Source organism: Plasmodium cynomolgi, chromosome 9 (genome assembly GCF_000321355.1).
Source record: "Plasmodium cynomolgi strain B DNA, chromosome 9, whole genome shotgun sequence".
NCBI lineage: Eukaryota > Apicomplexa > Aconoidasida > Haemosporida > Plasmodiidae > Plasmodium > Plasmodium cynomolgi.
In genome coordinates, this window is record NC_020402.1 from 408,593 (window position 1) to 430,331 (window position 21,739).

The window sequence follows — 21,739 nt, forward strand, 5'->3', positions numbered from 1 at the left end:
CGCACAGCGAATTGGGCGATAATTAACCTGGTCCATGTTCATTAATATTAAGCGCATTTGTCTATGTGTGCCTTTGTGTTTAATTAAAACCGTCATGATGAATGTCCACTCTCTCCAAAATTGGAATTTTTCTTTGTTTTTTTTGCTTTTTTTGCTTTTTTTGCTTTTTTTTTTTTTTTTTTGTGACTCCATGAAGGGTAGTATTTATTCAAATTAGTAGTTATTTATCAACTGTTGGGTCTATTGATATTTGTTAATATAAACAAATGCATCTTGCTAACTGATTCGTTTGTTTCCGCTTCCTTCTCTTTCTTTGTCCCCCAACAATTATGGAATAATTTTCTTTTTATCTCATTTTATGTTTAATAATTAGTTTTTATTAGTTCCCACCTTAGACACAAGTTTGTGCATGTACGTGTGTGAATATGTGCACCTGTACATTTGTAGACGCCCGCGTGGTCGACTTAATCAGTGCGGAATAATGCTGGTGGGTGGAGTTCTTCGCAGATCCTTCTCCACCCTCCCACCGCATCCACGCCGATTCTCCACTTAATTAATTGTATTCATTCAGTTTGCTCCGCTTGGCCAAGCTAACTCACAGAAGCATTTAATTAATCGACGATATTTAAAAATGTTTCTAATAAATCACAAAATAATCATCTTCAAGTTGATCCTTTTTTCCTGCATTCTTCAGAAAAGTAATCACAGTTATTTGCTACCCATCGAGGACGTGTGTTGTTTTCTTGTGTGAGGAGATGGGTGGAGGGCTAATGTAACATCTCTCCTCGAATCTACACCTCTACATACATCTGCGAACTTGTCAGTATGCATCATTTTTGCCACTCCTCTCCCTCCGCAGATGTATACTGCAATGATACTGCCCTGAGGAATCCGATTTTAAAAAAGGTAATGCTGCAGTTGGCGCGCCCGAGAGGTAGATAACAAATGGAACTGCACCAGTACACTGCACCGCGGTGGTATACATAACAGTAGAAATGCATAACTATCTTAATTTTTTTTTTCCCCTTTTTGCAACTTGTCCTTCTCCCGGATGCAGCTCTTCAAGGACACGAAAGGTATAGGATCGAATGCAGGACGTACCGATCTGCGTGCGGTTAGCGTTGAAAGATTGTCCCGTGAGAGAGGGGCACGCACGCAGAAACAGTTGTGTAGAGCGCCATTACTCACGTTGCACAAAGCACGTTGCACAGTGAACGTTACACAAAGCACGTTGCACAATTCACGCTGCACAATGCACGTTGCACCACATACCAACACATGAACCGCTCCCCTCCGCCCACCGTACCATGAAAAGAACCCCAGGGAAACATGCTAGTTCAGAGGTACTCCTACGGAGGATTTTTAAATTTGCACAAGTATCTCTCCAACGCGAATATAAACATAATACAAGAAATAAGCACAAAGGACAGCGTCTTGAACTTGGTGGCCAAGTTAAGAGAATTCAGAAAGTACAAGGAAAATGTATATGAAAAATTTACCAACTCTTGTTCCACCTTTGTTGAGAAGCTGTATACAGAGACGTACCTTAACATAGACAAATCGCTAATGCAGATAAACGAGCTCCTAATAAAAGAGGTGAAGTATCTGTTGTTCACGAATAGTGACGTGATCTCAGATGAAGGGAAAGTGAAGGAAGAAGAATTTAAAAAAAATTTAGTGGACAAATTGTATGACGAATTTTTACAACAAGAAAAATCGGAGAAAGATGAAAATACTTTACTCTACTTCAACAAAATTAACATGGCTTATAAATTCAGAAAATTTTTTAACCTCTACTCAATTGATGATCCTGAGGCTAGCGAAATTATTATCAGTTTGATTCAAATTGACACGTCCAAAATAAAGGTAGATCACAAGTCGGTGCTTAAAAACTTTGATGATATATTAAATTCTCCCAAGCCTCACGTATTTCTGAAATCCTTTTTTAGTGGAAATGAAGAAGTGATTAATGAATCCTTTTTGAGGACCTACTGGATGTGTCTAAAGAATCTGCACCAATATTTTAAGTCGTACAATTCGCACGTGCTGTCAATACTAGGGGAGGACTTCAAAAACGTAATTTTCAAATACCTAGACGATGTTATATGTAACAATAAGGAGAAAATAATTCACAATGATCAGGCAAATTACTTCTTAAACATACACCATTTTTTTGATACCTTCATAACTCTCATCATATCGAAGGTGCACAACTCCAAAGTTACCATTTTAAACGAAAATGGGATTCTTATATCCATCCGTATAAACACCCTCCCCGATAAAGTGATTCAGCTTGTTTCTACCAAATATTACTCTGGCACGCTGATACCGCATAGAATTTTTGACGAGGTTACGTACCTGTTGGTGCACGAGGACTTCCCCATCTTGGAGCATCTCCACAATTTTGAAATCACCACGATAAATGCGGACGGCGCGTCGATGCATTCCTCCGATAATAAGTACAACCCTATGAACGAAAGTAAGTTGTCTTGTGGAGGCTACGCAAAATGGATTTGCACATTCACGGTGTGTTTGCTCTCTGGGTGACCGTTTCAATTATCATCCCTCATTTGCTTTTGCCCCACTGCGCGTCATCCATTTTTTTTTTTTTTTTGATCCCCCCCAACCCAATCGCAGACGTGAGAATTTCCTCCGTGACCTCCCAGGAGAACGAAGAAATTACAAAGTGCATTAAAGAGGAACTGCATCATACTTCGAAGAAAAAGGAAAAGACGAGCAGCAGTTACTACAAATCAGTAGGGGAAATTCTAGCCAAGTACAATGGGCGAAGCAAAATCACGGAGAATGACATTTACCTGTTGCTTCTTAACATGATTAGAGGAAATTTGACCAACCTAAGTCTCCTATTTTCACTGGAGATAATTAACTACCTCGATGAATACTGTGAGAATGTGGAGTTGGACGACGAAGAATTAGAAGACAGCGATTCTGGGGATCCCAACTTGGGGAAAGAAAAAAAAAAAAAAATACTACAATGATGTCGGATTAAATTTCTCTAATTTGGATAATCAAGAATTTGAGGAAGATAGCTTGTATAGCGGTTCGATGGAAAATATATCCTACAATCAATTTTATGAAAACCCCAAATTGAAAGCCCTATACGACTCCATCTCTAACATGAGTACACTCCCCGATGCGGATGTTAGCAACTTAAAGGGGACTGCCAAGTCGACCTTACTGTCAGACGAAATGAATTTCAAAATGATGTCTTCTCTCCATTCTTCCAATTATAATGCATCCCATCCGGACTTGCAAAAAATGTTTTATCCGTATGAAGAATCGCATGGGACATCCTTCCCCAACTTTTCCTCCTTCTCAAGTATCCCACAAGGTAACTCCATTGACAACATATCCGATTCCACTTCAGATGGGTCTACTTCAAATATGAGCAAGAATTTTTCAAGATCTTTTCCTACTTTGTCGAATCAGTGGACGAGCGATTCTCCGTCCGGTTCGTCATCCGGTTCGTCATCCGCTTCGCCGTCCGGTTCGTCGCCCCATTTGTCGCCCCATTTGTCGCCCCATTTGTCTACTACTACTGTGGTCGACGTGGCGAGCGACGGTGGGAGAGACAGTACAACACAGGCCGGGTCCAATTGGGGACTCGGACAAGATGGGGAGTACTCATCCAGGTGGAGTATGAGAAAAGCGGGTGAAGACCATTCAGGAGGAAGTTCCCACGATGGGAGCACCTCTACTTTGTATGGCTCAAGTATGGCGTCTTCCTCCTCTGGGAGAACCACACCATCCGAACAGATCGAGGAAGCAACGACGAGCTCATCAACGGACAATATTCACAAAGAAGTGAAGGAAGATCCATTAGGAGATAAAACAACTAGTAAGTTTTCTTCTATGTCTAACTTGTCCGATAGTCGCAGAATGAGCATTAATCTAGGCAGCTTTTCAGAAGGGGATGAAGCATATGATTCGAAAAATGACATAAAGTGGAAAGGAATGGACAAATTTTCCACCCTTAACATAACCAACTTGCGAAGTGAAAAAAATAATGACATCATATATGAACAGGAAAATTACGAGCGAAACAACAAAGAAATATCCAACGACGCATTGTACCTCAGGACCATGTGCAAGAAGAAAAAAATCATGGAAATAGAAAAATTGAAAAGTGTGAAGGAACTAAAGAACGACTTACTACGAACAAAGTACAGTGTTTTTAACAAAAATGTTCTGTTCCTTAATGAGGCAAATTTGAAAAATATATTCGAATCGACCTTCTTCGATTCGATTCAAATGAAAAATGCTATCATCAGGATCATGTCTTCCTACGAGATAGACAATCTGCAAAGCATTTTAAATGTCAATATGAGTGATTTAAATGATCACTTTTTTCACATGCGTAATATTTTTCTAAATAAAAAAAAGATTTTATCCTTTTTCAATTTGAACACAAGTCAAAATGTCATTAACAAAATTGAGACGAAGATTTATTCTGTGTTCACCACGGTGTGGTTCCATTATACAAATTATTTGTGGAAAGTTCTGGACATATTTGGAGTTCCCGAACTTCGCCTCCTTTCAAGCATGTATCATTCGCTAGTTATGACCAACAAAGATGAGAATCATCTGAATCTGTTAAATTATTTTGGGTTCACAGATGTGTTCATGATTTATTTGCTAGTTATACGGTTGAGGCGGAATGTATACTACATTAACCAGAATAAAGCTTTCGATGTTCAGAACGCTTCTTTGTCAAAACTGGACCCCCTTCACATTACCCGCGGGTACAATGGGTACTTCTACGTCTTCAGGAATAACTGCGGGACCAAAATTTTGAGTACCAACTTGGACCACAAGGACAAAATTGACGTGGGGTTCGGCCTTCATTTTTACGCGATTAAGAGCATTGGTAAGTCTGGTTGAGCGTGCCATCCTGTGCTTCTCGTGTTCTCATGTGGGTGTACCCCGCTCCGCTTCTCGTTTTCTCATGTGAGTGTGCCATGCTCCGCTTCTCCTGTTCTCATGTGAGTGTGCCCCGCTCCGCTTCTCGTCTTCTCATGTGGGTGTACCCTGCTCCGCTCCTTCTGGGCACTTCCTCACGACCACCTTTCCCCCCACAACGCGCAGACAAATCCATTTTCAGCGCCAACCACTGGACCGAATCCGACTTCGAGGGCGAAACGAAACTCTCGCTAGCCAAGAAAAGTATCTCCTCCCTCCTGGAATCAATTGACCACGGAAGCATATACTACAATATAAACGACAACAAGGACACGGAGAAGTACTCCTTTCTCACCATTTATAGAAACGAAAACGCCAGCAATATTAACGATTTGCCGGCCCTCATCACAGCCATCATATGTGGACAGTTATATGATATAAACTTAGTCAAGGAGTGTATAAGGAAGGATGAAGTTTTTTTCTCTTTCACAAATAAAATCAATTCCATCGTGCACAACTTCTACAACAACAGCATCAGTTTTAAGAATAGCACCTTCATCTCCGCCAGTCAGTCCTACGAGAATGTATTCAGTGATTTTTATAATAACGAAAAGATACGTAAGTGCACCTGGGGAGGCGCAAATGAGGGGGGAGGGTAGAAAAATTATTGAAATTGCCCCATTTTGCATAGAACACCGATTCTCTCCCCTTTGTCTGCTCGCCCCATCTTGGGAACTCGCCCGCACGTCGCTACTTTGGCGCATGGCCCCGCGTCATGGCACTTCTCCATGACTGCCATTCATGACTGCCATTCATAACTTCCCCTCATGACTTCCCCCCATGAATGCCCTTCTGGCCCGCCATTCATGACTCCCCTCCGTGACCACTTTTTCCCCCCACCCGCAGTCCTCGGGGCGCTGCTCCTCTACCTGGAGGGAATGAAGCGAGACGTGGCCCGCCTATCAAACGAGAACGAAATAAGGTACCACTTCTCATTCGTGTACAACCTTATCAAGATGCACATCCTGAAGAAAACCGTGTCCTCCTACAAGACACAGTCCCAGCTGTATGCCCTGGAGGAAATCATGTTTAAATATAAACTCTACAGCGAGAAGATAGCCAGTACCCTTACTATGCTGAACGCTCTGAACAGGGGTAATAATAAGAGAAGAGGGAGGCTCCTCCATTGGCATAAACTGGTGCATGTTCGAGATTTTCACACATAGTGTGTATGCACTCCGTTCGATATGAAGTATCTACCTGGAGCACTTACTTTACCCTGTTCGTATTCACCACGTATGCTGCTCTCCCCCCTCTTTTTTTCTTTTTCCCTCCACCACACAGGAAACGAACAATTCATCGAGGTGCTGGACATGATCTCCCTAATTTTCTACCGCATGAAAGTGGAGAACCTAAGCCATGACATAGGCCAAGGTGTCCCAGAAGTACACACAGAAATACTTATCCTCGATCTAATGGATGTAATAAACATAGTGGCCTTTTTTCATAAAGTGCTTAACAAAATAGACGCAGCACAAGAACTGGAAGAGCTAATAGACAAGGAGAAGGTGATCAGACTTCACATCGAGGAAATCATAGACGTGGTGAAAAAGATATTTGAAAGTTACGACAACTTCTACTACGACATCATAGAGGACGATATCAAGAACACCATTAAGGAGACGCTGTTAAAAAAAATGAAAAACTTATTCATAAATTATAAAAGGTTTATTAATGAAGAGAGTAAAAAATTGTCGTCCAAATTTATAAAAATTTAAAAAAAAAATCCTTTTTTCTTTTTGAGGGACCAATTACTTACAACTTCCCCATAGATATATCCTACGGTAAGGTAAAAAATTTTGAGCAGATATTTTTCCTTGACTTGATAGAGTACTCCTACTCTGACTACACCAGTTCTCACCTGATGTATGACCAAGAGAAGGACGACGAACAAAATAACACCATGCCCAAGCTGATTGAACGAGTGAAGAAGATAAGCTTGCTGTACCACGCCTTCGACATTCCGAAGGAATACAATGAAAAGCTGTTCAACCACATTTTCGAGTTTTCTCAAGAAGGATCTGTCAATAAGTCCTTTGTTCAGCGGAGCAAACTCTGGGGGAAAAACGGTAAGACGGAGAAGGCGCAAAAAAAAAAAAAAAAAAAAACATAAAAGGAGCGAACAATTTGGGTCACTTTGGTAGTTCCTACGCGTTGAACAACACACGCATAAGCACTAAGAGACGTGTCTTTTACTCTTGGTATTACCAATATGCGATGTTTAAATCGTTTCTAGTATGATTTGTGTGCGCATCCCTTGGTGGTGTGGGGGGAAGCCAATTTCGCTGCCCTCACAGGCACGTCGCAAGGTCACCCCTTTTAGAAGTACTTGTCCACTTCTAACCAGTTCGTACCACTTTGTATCCTTTTTACCCTGCTTTCTCATTTTACCCGTCATACCTACTTTCCCATCTTACCCGTCATACCTATTTTCCCTTCTTACCCTTCTAACCCTTCTTACCCCGCTTACCACTTCACCCCACTGTAGTACCCGAGGAGAGCTACGCCAAGCTGTGCATCGTAAACCTGCAAAGGCTGCTGAGGTACTACTTCGAAAGCAGCCGCATACACAAGCTGGTCGACTTCATGCTGAAATACAACGAAATAAAAATCGGAATCAAGAAGCCACTAAAGGATGGAAAGGGAAGCACCAATCTCTACCTCTGCATAAGAGATCAGTGGCTCTACAAGCACACCTTTCAGAACATGAAATCGTACCTGTCAAATATTAAAATGAAATTTAACTTTAACGTAGAGGACATAAAAACGTGTGCTAAAGAGAATAATGGCTACCCACATCTGAACACTCTAACACATGCTATGATAAATATACTGGCATATGAGCTACACAACATTTTTTATGAGACGGAAAAATTCGAATCCATGTTTTCACTGATGGATGTGAAAAAGAATGACATTTCTAGTAAGCTCATGTTTCAAATTAACAATGTCCTGAATATGAAACAAAAAATTTCCATTTTTTACTATTCCAAGAATGCCTTACTGCATCTTACGGAGATCCTGAGTCATCACTTTAAAGAAAGAATCATCTATATGTCGGACAACATGAAAGGAGGGTACGACGTCTACTCGTTTAACCCCGCGCGCAAAAAAGGCGGCAACAAAGTCATCATCCTCAAGGAAGGGCACACCTTTAAGGTGTATAACCAGAGCAGTCCTCTCTTCAGCTACGAAATGCATCACTTGCGGGACACATGTAGGTGAAGGAGCGGGCACCGTTCGTGAGGGTGTCATCGAGGGTGTCAGCGAGGGCGTCAGCGAGGGTGTCATCGAGGGTGTCAGCGAGGGTGTCATCGAGGGTATCAGCGAGGGTGTCAGCGAGGGCATCTCCCGTTCGCGTTTTCCTGTGTTCCTTCCACCTTTCTTCCATGTTTTTGATACCTTCGGCGGATCTCTTACGCCGCTTACACCGCTTATACCGCTCACACCGCGTACACTTCTCACACTTCTCACCCCGCTTACGCCCTTTCCCCACTTCTGCACCGCAGCCACGTTCCACATATACTACGAAGAGCTGGTGAAGGTGAAGAACTACCTGGAGGCGCTGGAGAGCGAGTACACGGAGAGACAGAGCACATCGGCTGAGGACATCCACACGGCCATCCGGGGGCACAACACGGAAAAGAACTACACGAACATACAGCAGATGATTCTGTCCCTGATAGAGCGAAAAGACGTGAGTAACAAGAAGAAGGTGATTCTGCGAAATTTAATCGACCTAGACATCGTCAAGCACAGATGTAAGAGAGTAAAGAATAACTACCTGCACTTGCTATACCTGGAGATATTCTCTCTCTTCGGATTTGGACCCTACAGCGATTTAGATAACTTATTGAATGACCTGTTCCTCTGCGATAAGGGACTCCTACAATGGTTTAAAGCATCCCTTTCGGAAGTGCGAAAGGATGAACGTGATGAGGATAGCTACAACAAACTGCGCATATTCGTTTCTGCACTAAGGTATATGATAAATAAGCTAGACAACATGTTATCGAGAAACACGCTAGAGAAACAGGAACTGGAAAATGCTATACAATTTTTTAAAAAGAAAAAAGAGGATATACTACCATTTGATTTTGAGAATATCATTCCTCATTTTAAAAAAAAAAATTAAAGTACAACAATTTTGGGAACAAAATCGAAGAGTTCAAAATTGACGAGAAGGTGAAAGACCAAATATTGAAAGAGATAGAACAGTACAAATTTTCCATTTCATCGCATGATATGAAGCCTTACTACTTCATTTCGCTCATGGGGTTGGGTTATTCCTACATACAGAAGTTTAACGAGTTGAAGTTGGGTCTCTACTCCTCAGTATCCTCCAGTAACGTCATCACGTTGAGGAAGCTCTTCAACTTATTCTACGTGAACGAACTTACAGACGTGATAAACTTGATCATGCAGATCATCATGAATGTGTATATGAAATTTTTTTACAAGACCAAAGATTTTTTCAAGCATACAGATACAGATACAGTTATAAATCTAAGTAAGGAGAAAAAGAAACAGTTTGGCGAAATTATTCTATCAAAGGAAAGCGTCAACATTGATCCGTTAGACACGAAGAAAGACCAATCGAGTAACGACACCACAGGAAAAGTGAAAAGCAGCACGAAATCGTTTACTGTACATGAATATTACCTAAACTATGTGATAAAAAATGCGTACGATTTTTTTTACACCGTGTTGGAGTGCTCGGATGATAAGCCGTGCTTCCTCGAAAGGGAAGAATCTGCAGAGGAAAAGGTGAAGAAATACCTTAGGGAAAATCCCTTTAACCAAAATATGATTTGGCTCATACCAATCCTTTCAAACCATTTTAGGAGCTCCATAAGTATCCTCTACATGAATGACAAAGACATTCGTTTGTATAAGTACCAGGACGATAGTGCTATGAAGTTTAGCATTCAAATTTTGGTACAAGACGGAGAAATGTTCCTTATCCTACCCACCTACTTCATCCACATCAACATTTTGAGCATAATAACAAACACATTGATAAAGAACGAAAATGACGCTGCACACAATGAACGGTCTCTCTCTCCATTGTACTCTAGAGTGTCTGAGGATGCGCTTATTCTGGATGAGTCTATCAAAAGTACGGCAAATTCGGACAATTACTATAAAACCTATTTTGAAATTATCGAAGAAAAGATAAACCTTTTTTTGCACAAAAAAATGCACATATATAGCTTGCTTGTATCCATAAGGGAAGATATCCTAAACTTTAAATACTTTATATACTACGAAAATTTTGTGAAATTTTTGAAACTCATGGATTATTTTATCTGAACTCTAAGCTGGAGCTCAACGTGGACTTCACCTTCGAGGAAATCTTCAACTCTCCGAACACTCTCGTAAAGTACTCTATCAATAATATTATAAACTTCATTGAGAAAGACAATTACAACATTTTCGGAATCGAAATTAAGAAGTTTTACACGAATATATTTCAAATTCATAGCCACAAGAAGTACCAATCTAGCTCATTTCTTCGGCTGCTGGACTTCCTGCTTAGCACGATAAAGGTAGAAATAGACACCCAGAACAAGCAGATAGAAATGTCCTACAATTTGATCGAAAATATGCGCAAAAGAAACTACGTGCAGAATTTGAAAAGTCTTGAATCGCTCATCATATGCGAGCACATTAAGATAATTTCCAACATAATGAAGTACATCGAGATAAACCTGGATAACATCATCAATCACATTGTCTACAAATCGGAGAAGCTCGTCGTGGAGCACGAAACGATCAATAAGGTGCAGATCATTCATGATTGCTGCCTAAAGTACGACTTTAACGAATTGGGAGCGACTGAATTGACCAAGAAGTACTTCAAAGAGTTGGAAACAAGAAATATTAAAATTTCAAATTACAGCAAGAATTTACAGAAGCTATCAGATGAGGAGTTAGACTACGAAGAGTGGTATTCCATTGCGTCCAAAATTCAGGTGGACTATTTTAAGAAGAACGAATTGGTTTACTTTAAAATTTTGAAGGAATCTCCCTTTTGGAAACACGGGGCGAAATACTTCACCGAAGAAATTGTAAGAAAAAAACTCAAAGAACATAAGTTGTACATCGAGGAGAAGGACATAAAGTGGCTGAGCAATAATAAGCTAACCTATAGCGAATACAAGGACCTCCTATTTGACGTAAAGATTATCAGCATGACGGAGAAGGACCTGGACGCCATGCTCGTAAATAGAGAACAGTACGCTATATCCATCGTGTGGAAATTTTTCAATACCGAAATTTGCGTTAACGGGAATGACATTCATTTTGAGGATCTCTACTCCAAGCTCAAGAATTACAAAAAGGATTTGAAATATCTAACTGTGTTGAAGAAGGAAGACGTGTACAACCTGTTCAACGCTATTGTTATATTCCATCGATTGGTTGAATCAATTGATGAGGAAACCTTTAACAAATACAAAAGCTACAGAATTACAAATATCCTTTTTGACGAACTAATGACCAGGGGGGTATACATATCTGGAGATTCCCTCATAACTAAGGAATATATCGAATCTATATTTAACTACGACATGTGGAGGAGGGACATTAAGCAGGTAAAAGTTAGTAACATTTTGATAAGATCCCTGGTTCCAACAAAGTATGTCAATTATTATTCTACTGCACCCATTTTTAAAATTCTCCGATTCTTCGTAAATTCGAGGCTGAACGTACGCCTGGTTAATGTGCTGTCCTACGTAATATACAACATACTAAAACTGGGGAACACCAAAGATGACATATTCAAGATAATCATGACTGAGGGACTTCTCCGGGGAAGCTTGGACGTTGTAAGACTTATCTTAATAAAACTTAACATATCCCTAGACGGGTTAACAACTACCATCACGACACTGCTCACAAATCTCCACTACCTGTGTGAGTATGGATACGTCCAAGACGCCTTGGAGAGCATAGACTACCGTAGGATGTTCTCCAATCTCTTCTTCCTGCTACACAACTTAGTGGAGGAATTTTATTTCAAGGCTATATTAGACTTCCTTCTGCAGTATCCATTTATAGTAGATTTTATAAAAAAGAATGAAGAAAAATTAAAGAAATTTTGAAAAGTTCTTCCTCCTAAACTTTGGGACATATGTTAATTTTTTTCAGCACCTGTACGATAGTATTGAAACGAAATTTTTGACATACATTAAATATTACGCCACGAAAATTTTAAACAACTTTTTACCTTTCTCATCAGATTTGATTGAGAAAATTACGCAAATTGAGATGCAGAGGATAAGTCTGTTGGAGTTCATTTCCTTTAGTGATGAAGAAAGCATCATTCCCATTTACCAAAATGTTATAGCTCTTCTTCAGGACGAAGATTTTATGGTTGATCTTAGAATTTCTACAATCAGTAAGCATAAGGAGTATTTCTCAAGCGGGAAAAATGTGAATATTTCAGAGGAGGAGTTCCTAGACACCTTATATAATAAATACCACGAATTGTATCCCTCAAATGGTGCTTTTCACTCCGGGGGGAGGAAACCGAGTAGAGCGACCCTTTCAAATATTTCTTCTAAGGTGAACAGCTCGTCCTTTCTTCAGAATAGGGCCTTACATTTGAAGAAGAAGAACAATAAAAGGCTACTCAACGGGGAGAAAAACAAATTTGGCAATGTTCGTTCCCCCTTGGGAAATCACCTCCCTGGAGAGAACACACCCACTGGGGATGGATCCACGTCGAAGAGAGATGATAAACATGTAGTTAATTTCCCCCCAGGGGATGGCCCCATTTTGGGGAAACCCTCCAATAGTGCTCTTAGCCACATTTTTACCAACACGAAATGGACTCGAAGTGCCAAATCGGAGAAGGGGCAACAGAATAAGACAAATGAACCTGTACCAACTGCAGGGAAGAAAGAGGGACACGAAAAAACAAAAAAGATTCAGGAGGAGGACAAGCCAAAGAAATCATTCACAAACTTAATCAGTGATCAAACGAAAAACATCTCCGAAGCATCCTTCTTGGAAAACAGAACCACCAGCACGACTAAAAATTACTACTTTATCGAATCGAATAGGTACAGAACGCTGAGCTGCTTGGAGAAAATCTTCCTCCATTCCTTCGACAGTAATTCCAACGTTGGAGAAAATAAAACCAAAATATGCAGCTCACTGTATAGCCATAACTGGACGCAAAAGTTACGAACCGTGTCGATGAAGAAGTTAAGTAACAGGGCTGTAGACACTTATGGGTATACACACGACCTATTATTGACGACAAAAGTGAGAGGAGAAAAATGCGAGCTGCAGTTCAAACTGAATATTGCACATGATAATAAGCAAACACTGAAAAAACAGAAATATAAAAACGCAATTGTAGACTTCAACATTTTTAGAGAGAACAAAGAATTGTGCTTCCTAATTATTAATAGCAAAAACAGTATGGACAAAAATGTGTTTATCTGTTACCATGCTGAATTGGTCCCATTTTATCGAACCTATGATGTTTCGAATTATCTCAATAAAGTTTTTTCCGACGTTGATTCAGTCAATACAAGCAAAATGATCGAGGAAAATGAGGAGACCAACGAGAAGGACAAGACAAACGTGAATGAAATGTACAAATATCCGTTCAACATAATTGGAAGTGATGAAAGGGGAGAGACCAATGAGGGGCGTAAGGACATTGAACCAAAGGGAGTCAATTGGGAAGAGTCCCCACATGTAGAAGGACTCAGGGGAAGAAATGACACCACCGATAGAAGTGCCATGGGTAGAGAAAACGACAGCAATGCAAGAGATTCCACCCCGTTTAGGAATGACCAAATGTCGTTCAAAATCAACTCAAGTAGCAAAAAAAAAAAAGGTGCATTAGGGAACCCATTCACCGACACAATTAAAAATATTAGAAGCGGAATTAACAAAATCAAGGATAAAGTGAAGAATAGACGAAAGGAGGAAGAAAAAAAAGACGATCCGAACGACAACATAGGGAAAATTAAAGATGCGCTGAAATACTTAACAGAGAAAAAAATAATAAATCAGCTTCTCGAATTTGAATATTTCCACTCAATCAGGTGGAGCTCTAACATTTTTAGCGTCACCATAGATAACATGAAAGGGAGCAATGAGAACATCAAGTTAGTTTTGGAGCTCGGGGATTACAACATAAAGACCTACTATGAGGTGGACATCAAGCATGACCTCAATGTGCAAGCCTTGCAGAAGCTAGATTATTTCATCAAAAAAAGTAACGTCACGGACATGATAGCACAGAGGCTGAAGAAGTACACCAAGCTCAACTTCATTTTGAAGCATATTTTTAGGTTTAAGCATGAAATTAAGAACGTCTCGTATATCAAGTCGATGGTCGATGCAGAGAGGGTGGCGGAGCCCACAAAGGGTCCGCAGTCAGGCAAGGAAAACCGCCAGAATGGAAGCTTCAACTCGGATAAGCGTCTCAAAGGGGACGAAAACGACGATGAAGATGACGAGGAGGACGAAATGGAGCAAAACAGTGCCCACGGAAACAACTCGGAGCAGCCTTTCCAGGAGTACATAAAATTCACTTGGTATAAAGAACACAACAAGGAGCGAGTAGAAGTCATCCTAGCGGTGAAGGCAATTAACCCTCTGAAACTAAAAAACCATAATAGTGAAATTTTATGTGAATCAAATGTGGACATAAAAAATGTGCTTAAGGAGTTTAGACCATCGGAAGGGAGCGAAAGGGAGACAATCGAAATAAATGGAGATGAAACGGAAGAAGGGAGGGACTACTCGAAGGGGAACCCATCTGCAGAGACAACCGTGGCGGATGTCACATCTGATTTGATTTCCAGAATAGATGTAGAACAAAGCAGGAGGAACATCACGAAGGAGAAATTCTTCACCGATTATGCTACATACTTCAGTAAGATCTATCCCCTGACAGAAGAAGAGAATTATTTCATAAAAACGAGAATGGAGAAAAACTGCGCCCTGCTCAAGTACAGACTTATCCTCCTATCAGTCATCATAATAAAAAGCAATAATTTGAGTAACCTCAAAAAAATGAGTAGTCTCAGCAACGACTATTTGAGAGACAACTACAAGTTGTACAAAAATATTGAGTTCCATCAAAATAAATTATTTCGAAAAAAATACGTGTACATAGACAACAAGCATTACATAATTAAAAAAAAATTGGAGTGCCTCATAGGGTTGGATTTTTACAAAAGCTTAAAGAATTCTCTCGAGAAGAAAAACATATTACAAAATTTTCTGGAGGACCTAACCGCGGAGATATCCAACATTAACAGGTTCTTCTACAAGTATTTCTACAATGACAATTCGAACATACACTCATCTAGCTTCTATCTGGATAAGCTGAAAAATGTTAAGTCACTGTGTCCCCTCATATACGATTTGAAGAGCAAGGAAAAGATTAACATATCGGATACGTCCAAGGTAGACACATCTATCAAGCTACCAAACACGAAAGAAGTAGAATATGAAATAGAGCAATGCGAAAAGAGAGTAGGCTTCTACGGAAGTAACATCCTATTTTTTGGCAAAGAGTTAGACGATTCGATAGGTAAAAAAAGAATTGAAAATATAGCAATGTTTTCCTACGAATGTGAAAAGTCCATTTTTAATGCAAAGAATTTAAGTGAACTGGATGACTATCACAAAAACTTTTGCATCAATGTGTTTGAAAATGAGATGGAAGAACGGGACGAACAATTTAGACCCAACACGGAATGGATTGATATGCTGTATAATACTTTTTCCTCCAAAAAGAATCATAACTATACTGGAAATAACTACTCCGAAATTAGATGTTTTGGATTTGCTGACAGGGATGAGCTGAAAGAATATGAAAAGAAGAAAGAGGCAAAGTGTAAAATTACTATCCTGAATAGAACCCTCAATGTGCTTCAACAATTTATGAACAAGTATTACAAACTGAAGAAGGACGGCATAAATAACGGAAACGCCTACAACGTGTATGCCCTGTTTAAAAATATCTACACAGTGATGATATACAAACTCATGTTCGAAACCAGGCCATTCAAACCTCTTCGCGTTCAACAGAAATTGAACTTAGTCGGAAATAAATACACCAAGTTGTTATATAAAAAGGAGAATTACTCAAAGTTTATGAAGCACATGTTGGATAAGACCAGCACGTTGTACCTCGAAATTGAGTTGCTTTACAATGAGCATGTCTTCCTTAGGAACATCCCCTTCCCGAGCGAATCTGTGGACATTCTCATGTTTAACCACAAACCATTTAGTGATGATGCATATGGGTATAGACTGTTAGCCAACCCAAATGAAAATATAAACGAAGGGGAAGAAAACACCAAAGTATACTCCTTTTTTGTGCTAATTATACTAGGTTACTATCCAGAGATTCAAAAGTCGCTTCTCGAAGTGGCTGAAAATGCAGACCTGATTTATAAACTGTTAGGCATTAATGTGGAAGAGATTAAGAAAATAATCCAGAGCGGTCAAAAGGGGTACGATGAGGGTACTGGAAGGGACGGAGCGCCGTCCTCCTCTGGGGGGTCAACAACTCTGGATAATGGAGCCTCATCCAATTTAAATCAAATGGATAAAAGTCAGTCCGGAATTGCTGGAAAAATTTCCAACCCTTTTGGAACTTTATACAATTTTATTTTTAGCAAAAGGGAAGATGCCGACTCTGGGGAGAAGGCCTCTCCACCATCTATGGCCGAGAGTGATGGGATGAACGGGAATAACCACAAGGGGGACACTGCATGGAGTGCTTCTGGGTTCTCTACGGAATATCCATCAGCGTCTCCAAACGGGGCGCCCACCTATACATCGAACTCGTCGTCTACGTCTTCTACATCGTCTGGTTCCTCCGTTCCGGCGTCTTCCACCTCCTCACCGATCAACGCACCCCCCAAAGCGTACGAAATCAACGACTTCACATGGATGAAGAAGGAACAAATAGACAGCATCAAGATCCTAATCGTGAAGCACGAACTTGTGGACTACTTCATAAAGGGAATCAAATTGATGAATCTGAATAGCTACCTAAGAAGTGATAACTACCTAGATGCATTCAAGAAGGCTCTCAATGAGGAGCTGAAGAAGAAAAATTTCTATCACCACTTTATTAACACTTCCCCCCTGTTCCACTTTGACTTTTACAAAGTGCACCACATGTTGCTCTTCGCCTTTTATTATGCCTTCTCGGATATCATAAGGATCAGAAGACAGTACGTGAATCTAGAATCCAGCATAAATAGAATAATTGACAATAATAAGTTTGTCTATATGTACAGAACCCAGACATACCAAAGTATAAAACTGGATCCTGAAAAGAGAGTCAGTCTAAATAAAGACCATGAAGAAATTGCAAAATTTATTTACAACAGCGCTATACAATACCGATACATCAACCGAGAGAAACTTGATCATGTCCTCTTCAGATTTAGTGAAGAACAAATAGACGAACTGATGATCATTTTAAAAAAAAAAAAAAAAAATATATCCTGCCACAGACCTGGCAGAAATTACCACCTTTGTAGAAGTCATGGTTGAAAATTATATTTATATTTTAAATAATTACCCTTCGAATTTTAGCCTCAGTAAGCATTCCTCCTTTTATGAGAATTTTATCAGAAATGCTAAACAGTATTTTTTTTCCTACAACAAGAAGAATAATTTGCTTTACATTATCAACCAGAGAGATGTTAACTACAACATGCAGACTATTAAACACATTAATGAAAAATCCACAGTTATTAACTTGATCAAGTCTGTCCTAGAGTTTGTTTTCTTGGCTTCCACCAGGTCGTACACAGTCGACAGAGCCATTAAGGAAATCATAAGTATTAATGAGGAACCCACTATGAAAAGTGGACCCCATCTGAAGCACTTTAAAAAGGTGAAAACTCTTCCAGGAAAGTCCCATCGTTACACCTTTTTGCAAAGCACAAATGGGTCTACAACTCTAGATAAAAGAAAATTCCATACGGGAGATTCCAACGTGGTGAACATGGACCTACATACTGAAGAGGAAAACACAGAGACCATTCCGATCAATTCATTGAAAAAACGCGACAAGTGCAGTACCTGCTGTCGGTGCTGTAGGAAAAAATGCCTCACTCTACACAGTAAGAATAACCCCAATATGCGTGTGAACAATTACCCCATGGTTCCAGAAGTCAAGGATAAACGAGGTAGGTGCGCACAGCCTTGCGTTCTTAAGGGGCATTTTAGGGAAGCTCCTGCAGAGGTGAGAATTGTAAACCTTAAGAAAAGGGGAACTCCAGGGAAGAGGCCACCTAGGAATAATGCGCTATATGCATTTTGTGACAAGAAGGGGAAGAAAATTATTTATATGGGTGATGAGAAGGACGCAGAGAGGAGGCCCTTTCTACTGGGTGGCGCAAAAAGGGGAGGTACTCAAAACTGCACTTCGGTTCCAAGTCCCAGAGTTGGCCTGAAAGGAGCAAGTTGCGATGATGATCTGGAGCATGATGATGGAGTCAACCACGGTGATGTGAACCTTGATGAAGTGGACATAACCAAATCGACAAACACCCTAGCAATTGCAAGAGTCATAGAATACAATTTCACTGAACATGAACATAAAGAAAATTCAGACAGCAGCATTGTGGAGAGCCTCTTTGGAACCAGAATGAGTAATGTGTATTCCAAATTAAAAGGAGGAGTCTTTTCCTTCACTTTTGTTCATGGTTTCGATTTCTTTTTACGAAATAGTCTCTACTTTTACAGAAAAAATTTAATCTCAAAGTATATAACATATTATGTAAAGATGAACGTAGTACAGAGCTTGGATATGCTCTTCCTAATAGTGAGGGATCATGAGTTGAAGACATCCCTCACTAATACATATTCAATCAAACACAGTCTGTTCGATATATGCCTATTTAATTTCCAGAATTTATCTATAACACTTAAAAATATCCTTAACTTGATCGATGAAGACAAAATAGAGAAACTGCTTTCCTACATCATTGCTGTGATCCATATGAAATACACAGGTAATGCTCGCTTCATTGAAAATATGATTAAAAATTTAAATTATGCATTGTCGAAGAATATCACTTTGAAAAAATTATTTGGCAATTTTATTTCCTACCTGACCATTTCGTCCATACAAACCGTGGAGTTGTATTTTCACTCCAGATATAAAAAGAAATTACTAAAGGTGATTATAACAATACTGAATAAGGTTTCCGGCACCATTTCCAACGTATTTGGGGAACCCTTTTTCCAGTCCTACATGTGCACACACCTGATAAAGTTGGGCGAGTCCTTCATAAGTGAGTTCAACGCGGAAAATACGGTGTACCGATTTTTTATGGATGTCGGCGAGATTAACTTTATCGACATTATCATTTCCTACGCGTATATGTACTTCCCCAAGGCGGTTCACGACTTCATGGGGGACTAAGTGGGGGCGCTAGCAGCTCAACGGGGGAAGCAACCTAACGCGGTATGAGCTCAAGGGGAGAAGCAACCTAACGCGGTATGAGCTCAACGGGGGAAGCAACCTAACGCGGTATGAGCTCAAGGGGAGAAGCAACCTAACGCGGTAACAGCTCAAGGGGAGAAGCAACCTAGCGCGGTATCAGCTCAACGGAGGAGACGGCCTGGCGCGCCAGTGCCTAACCACTTCGCAAAAGCGGCAAACCAACGTGTATCTTTTTGTATGAATTAAATTAACACAGTGGAAGTGCATGCACGGAGGGTGCATACGAGGGTGTAAAAGTTCGAGGGACCACACAAACGGTCAAGACGCACATGTGCATGTCTGCTGCGTGGCTACGTAGACGCGTACCAGCTGCACAGTTATACGTGCACGCAAGGGGGCCTCTCTCGTGACCCTTTTACACATACATTGCGTTAAAAAAAAAAAAAAAAAAAGGGGAAACAATATTTTTTTCACATAACATTAATTCGCGTTTTCTTTTCTTTTTTTTTTAATTTTAATATGGAAACTTTGTACACACCAACAGATTATTTCGCTTTTTACTCACATAAAGTGACATTTCCTGAGGCTTGTTTTTTTTTTCTTCTTCTTGTACGCCTTCAGAAACTGAAGTTGTCTCTTGTTAATGGCGCCCTTTCTTCTGTCCCGTATAAAAACAATTGCGTCAATCGGATCCATGCCGAATTCGATGAGCACAATGGAAGCTAACACGGGGGCTCTACCCAATCCTGCAACACAGTGAACTGCAACTGCGCGGTTGTTCTTTATTACATTATTTACAATGGTCAACCAGTTACTTACGATGTCAACCGTGGGGGCATCACCATCCGGGAATATTAACTCGTGGACGTTTATGCCCGCACTTGTTATTTCTCTGTCATTATAAGTCCGTTCGCATGTCCGCACTAGGTCCGTCACATTGTAATTTTTCATTTCTTTTATGTACAATGGGAGTAGGTCATTGGTCGGTGCATCCAAAATGAGGATCTTTATCTTCCCATGTTCGATTTTCGTCGGGTGGTTTAAAACGGGGTTGAGATAATCCATGTTGTAATTTATGTTGCCTAGGTACCTCTCCATTTCGAAGTACTTCACGTATACTGTATGAATCACTTGGTCGCAGTTGCGCACGCCTCGGCTTCTCGTGCCGAAGTTGCTGGTGCTACCGATATTGCGGATGCTCGCCCCGTCACTACTGCGGATGCTGGCGCTGATACGATTATTACACGGGGGGTGGGCAGGTGCGTTTAAAAAATCGCAGTCAACACTGTTTGGCATTTTCCAAAGGGCTCTAAAAAAAATGCGGGTTTGTTCTCCTTTCTGGTTTTGGTCTACGGTTGGGTGGGGTGGGGCCGGAATTGGTGGCTTCCCTCGTGCGTATGTATGTTGCTAGCTCTTTCTTTGTGCGTATATGCTTGTGCCTATGCTTACGCATAACGCGGGTACCAGCAACACTTGGCATAAAAACTGTTAATTAAAAGTGTATTCACTATTCTTCGTGTAGCACAGATGTATTATTAAACAAATGCGAGTGGAGAGAAGGAGCGGGAGAAGGAGAACAAACAGTTTCTCTTCTATCGAATAAGCACGATGTAATGAATAAACAAATGGTCCCACAAGCAGGAATGCTTATGGTAGATGAGGGGAAGGGCGAAGGTGCTGGTACTATCACACACGTATGTGCATATATTGCATATACAAATTGGGCGCACAAAATACGTGTTGTTCAGTTGGTAAAATTACCAGATAATTGTGTATATATGTACATGTAGATACAAACACTTAACACACATTGGTCGACTTCACTTCCTGACACAACAGATTAGACATCCGTCGATATGCATCGCGGGGGGTTACACAGCTTGTGCAAATTTACACGGGGAATGAACCCTCCGATAAGCGGATGTACCCCTCCACTTCGGGGATGTGCAATGCAAATTGCGTGCTGGCAAAAAATACACACACGAATGAGGACATATGCACACAATTACACGGCGTGGAAATGTCTACTGATGTGCAACATTAAAAAAGTCTCCACGTAAGGACACACAATTAGGAAAAGACGAAACGAATGAAAATGCCTCAACCTGTTTTGTATCCTTTTCCTATACGTAAAAAAAAAAAAAAAAAAAAAAAAAAAGAGAAAAAAAAAACGGGAAAATTTTATGACAAAATAATGCAGAGATACAAATTAATGAATAAACACATAAAATCACTAAACAGATGTACTTCTTTTTTTTTTTTTCTTTTTTTTTAAATAATAAATACGCAAAACTCAAAAATTAGTAT

The 21,739-nt window shown here is 40.2% G+C and overlaps 2 protein-coding genes across 2 annotated transcripts; one reads left to right on the top strand and one right to left on the bottom strand.

Moving 5' to 3' along the window:
- Positions 1–1,329: 1,329 nt before the first annotated feature.
- Positions 1,330–19,411, top strand: PCYB_091930 (hypothetical protein; the record flags this gene model as incomplete). Its single annotated transcript, XM_004222306.1, has 13 exons — positions 1,330–2,479; positions 2,638–2,999; positions 3,067–4,888; positions 5,107–5,538; positions 5,827–6,075; positions 6,265–6,698; positions 6,845–7,049; positions 7,469–8,197; positions 8,490–9,115; positions 9,226–10,257; positions 10,302–12,086; positions 12,253–17,422; positions 17,499–19,411. Exons 12-13 carry the CDS (start codon positions 12,253–12,255, stop codon positions 19,409–19,411), a joined length of 7,083 nt encoding a protein of 2,360 aa, XP_004222354.1. The 5' UTR covers positions 1,330–2,479; positions 2,638–2,999; positions 3,067–4,888; positions 5,107–5,538; positions 5,827–6,075; positions 6,265–6,698; positions 6,845–7,049; positions 7,469–8,197; positions 8,490–9,115; positions 9,226–10,257; positions 10,302–12,086.
- Positions 19,412–19,993: 582 nt separating this feature from the next.
- Positions 19,994–20,728, bottom strand: PCYB_091940 (protein tyrosine phosphatase; the record flags this gene model as incomplete). Its single annotated transcript, XM_004222307.1, has 1 exon — positions 19,994–20,728. The coding sequence occupies one exon, from the start codon at positions 20,726–20,728 to the stop codon at positions 19,994–19,996; it is 735 nt and encodes a 244-aa protein (XP_004222355.1).
- Between the last annotated feature and the right edge of the window lie 1,011 nt (positions 20,729–21,739).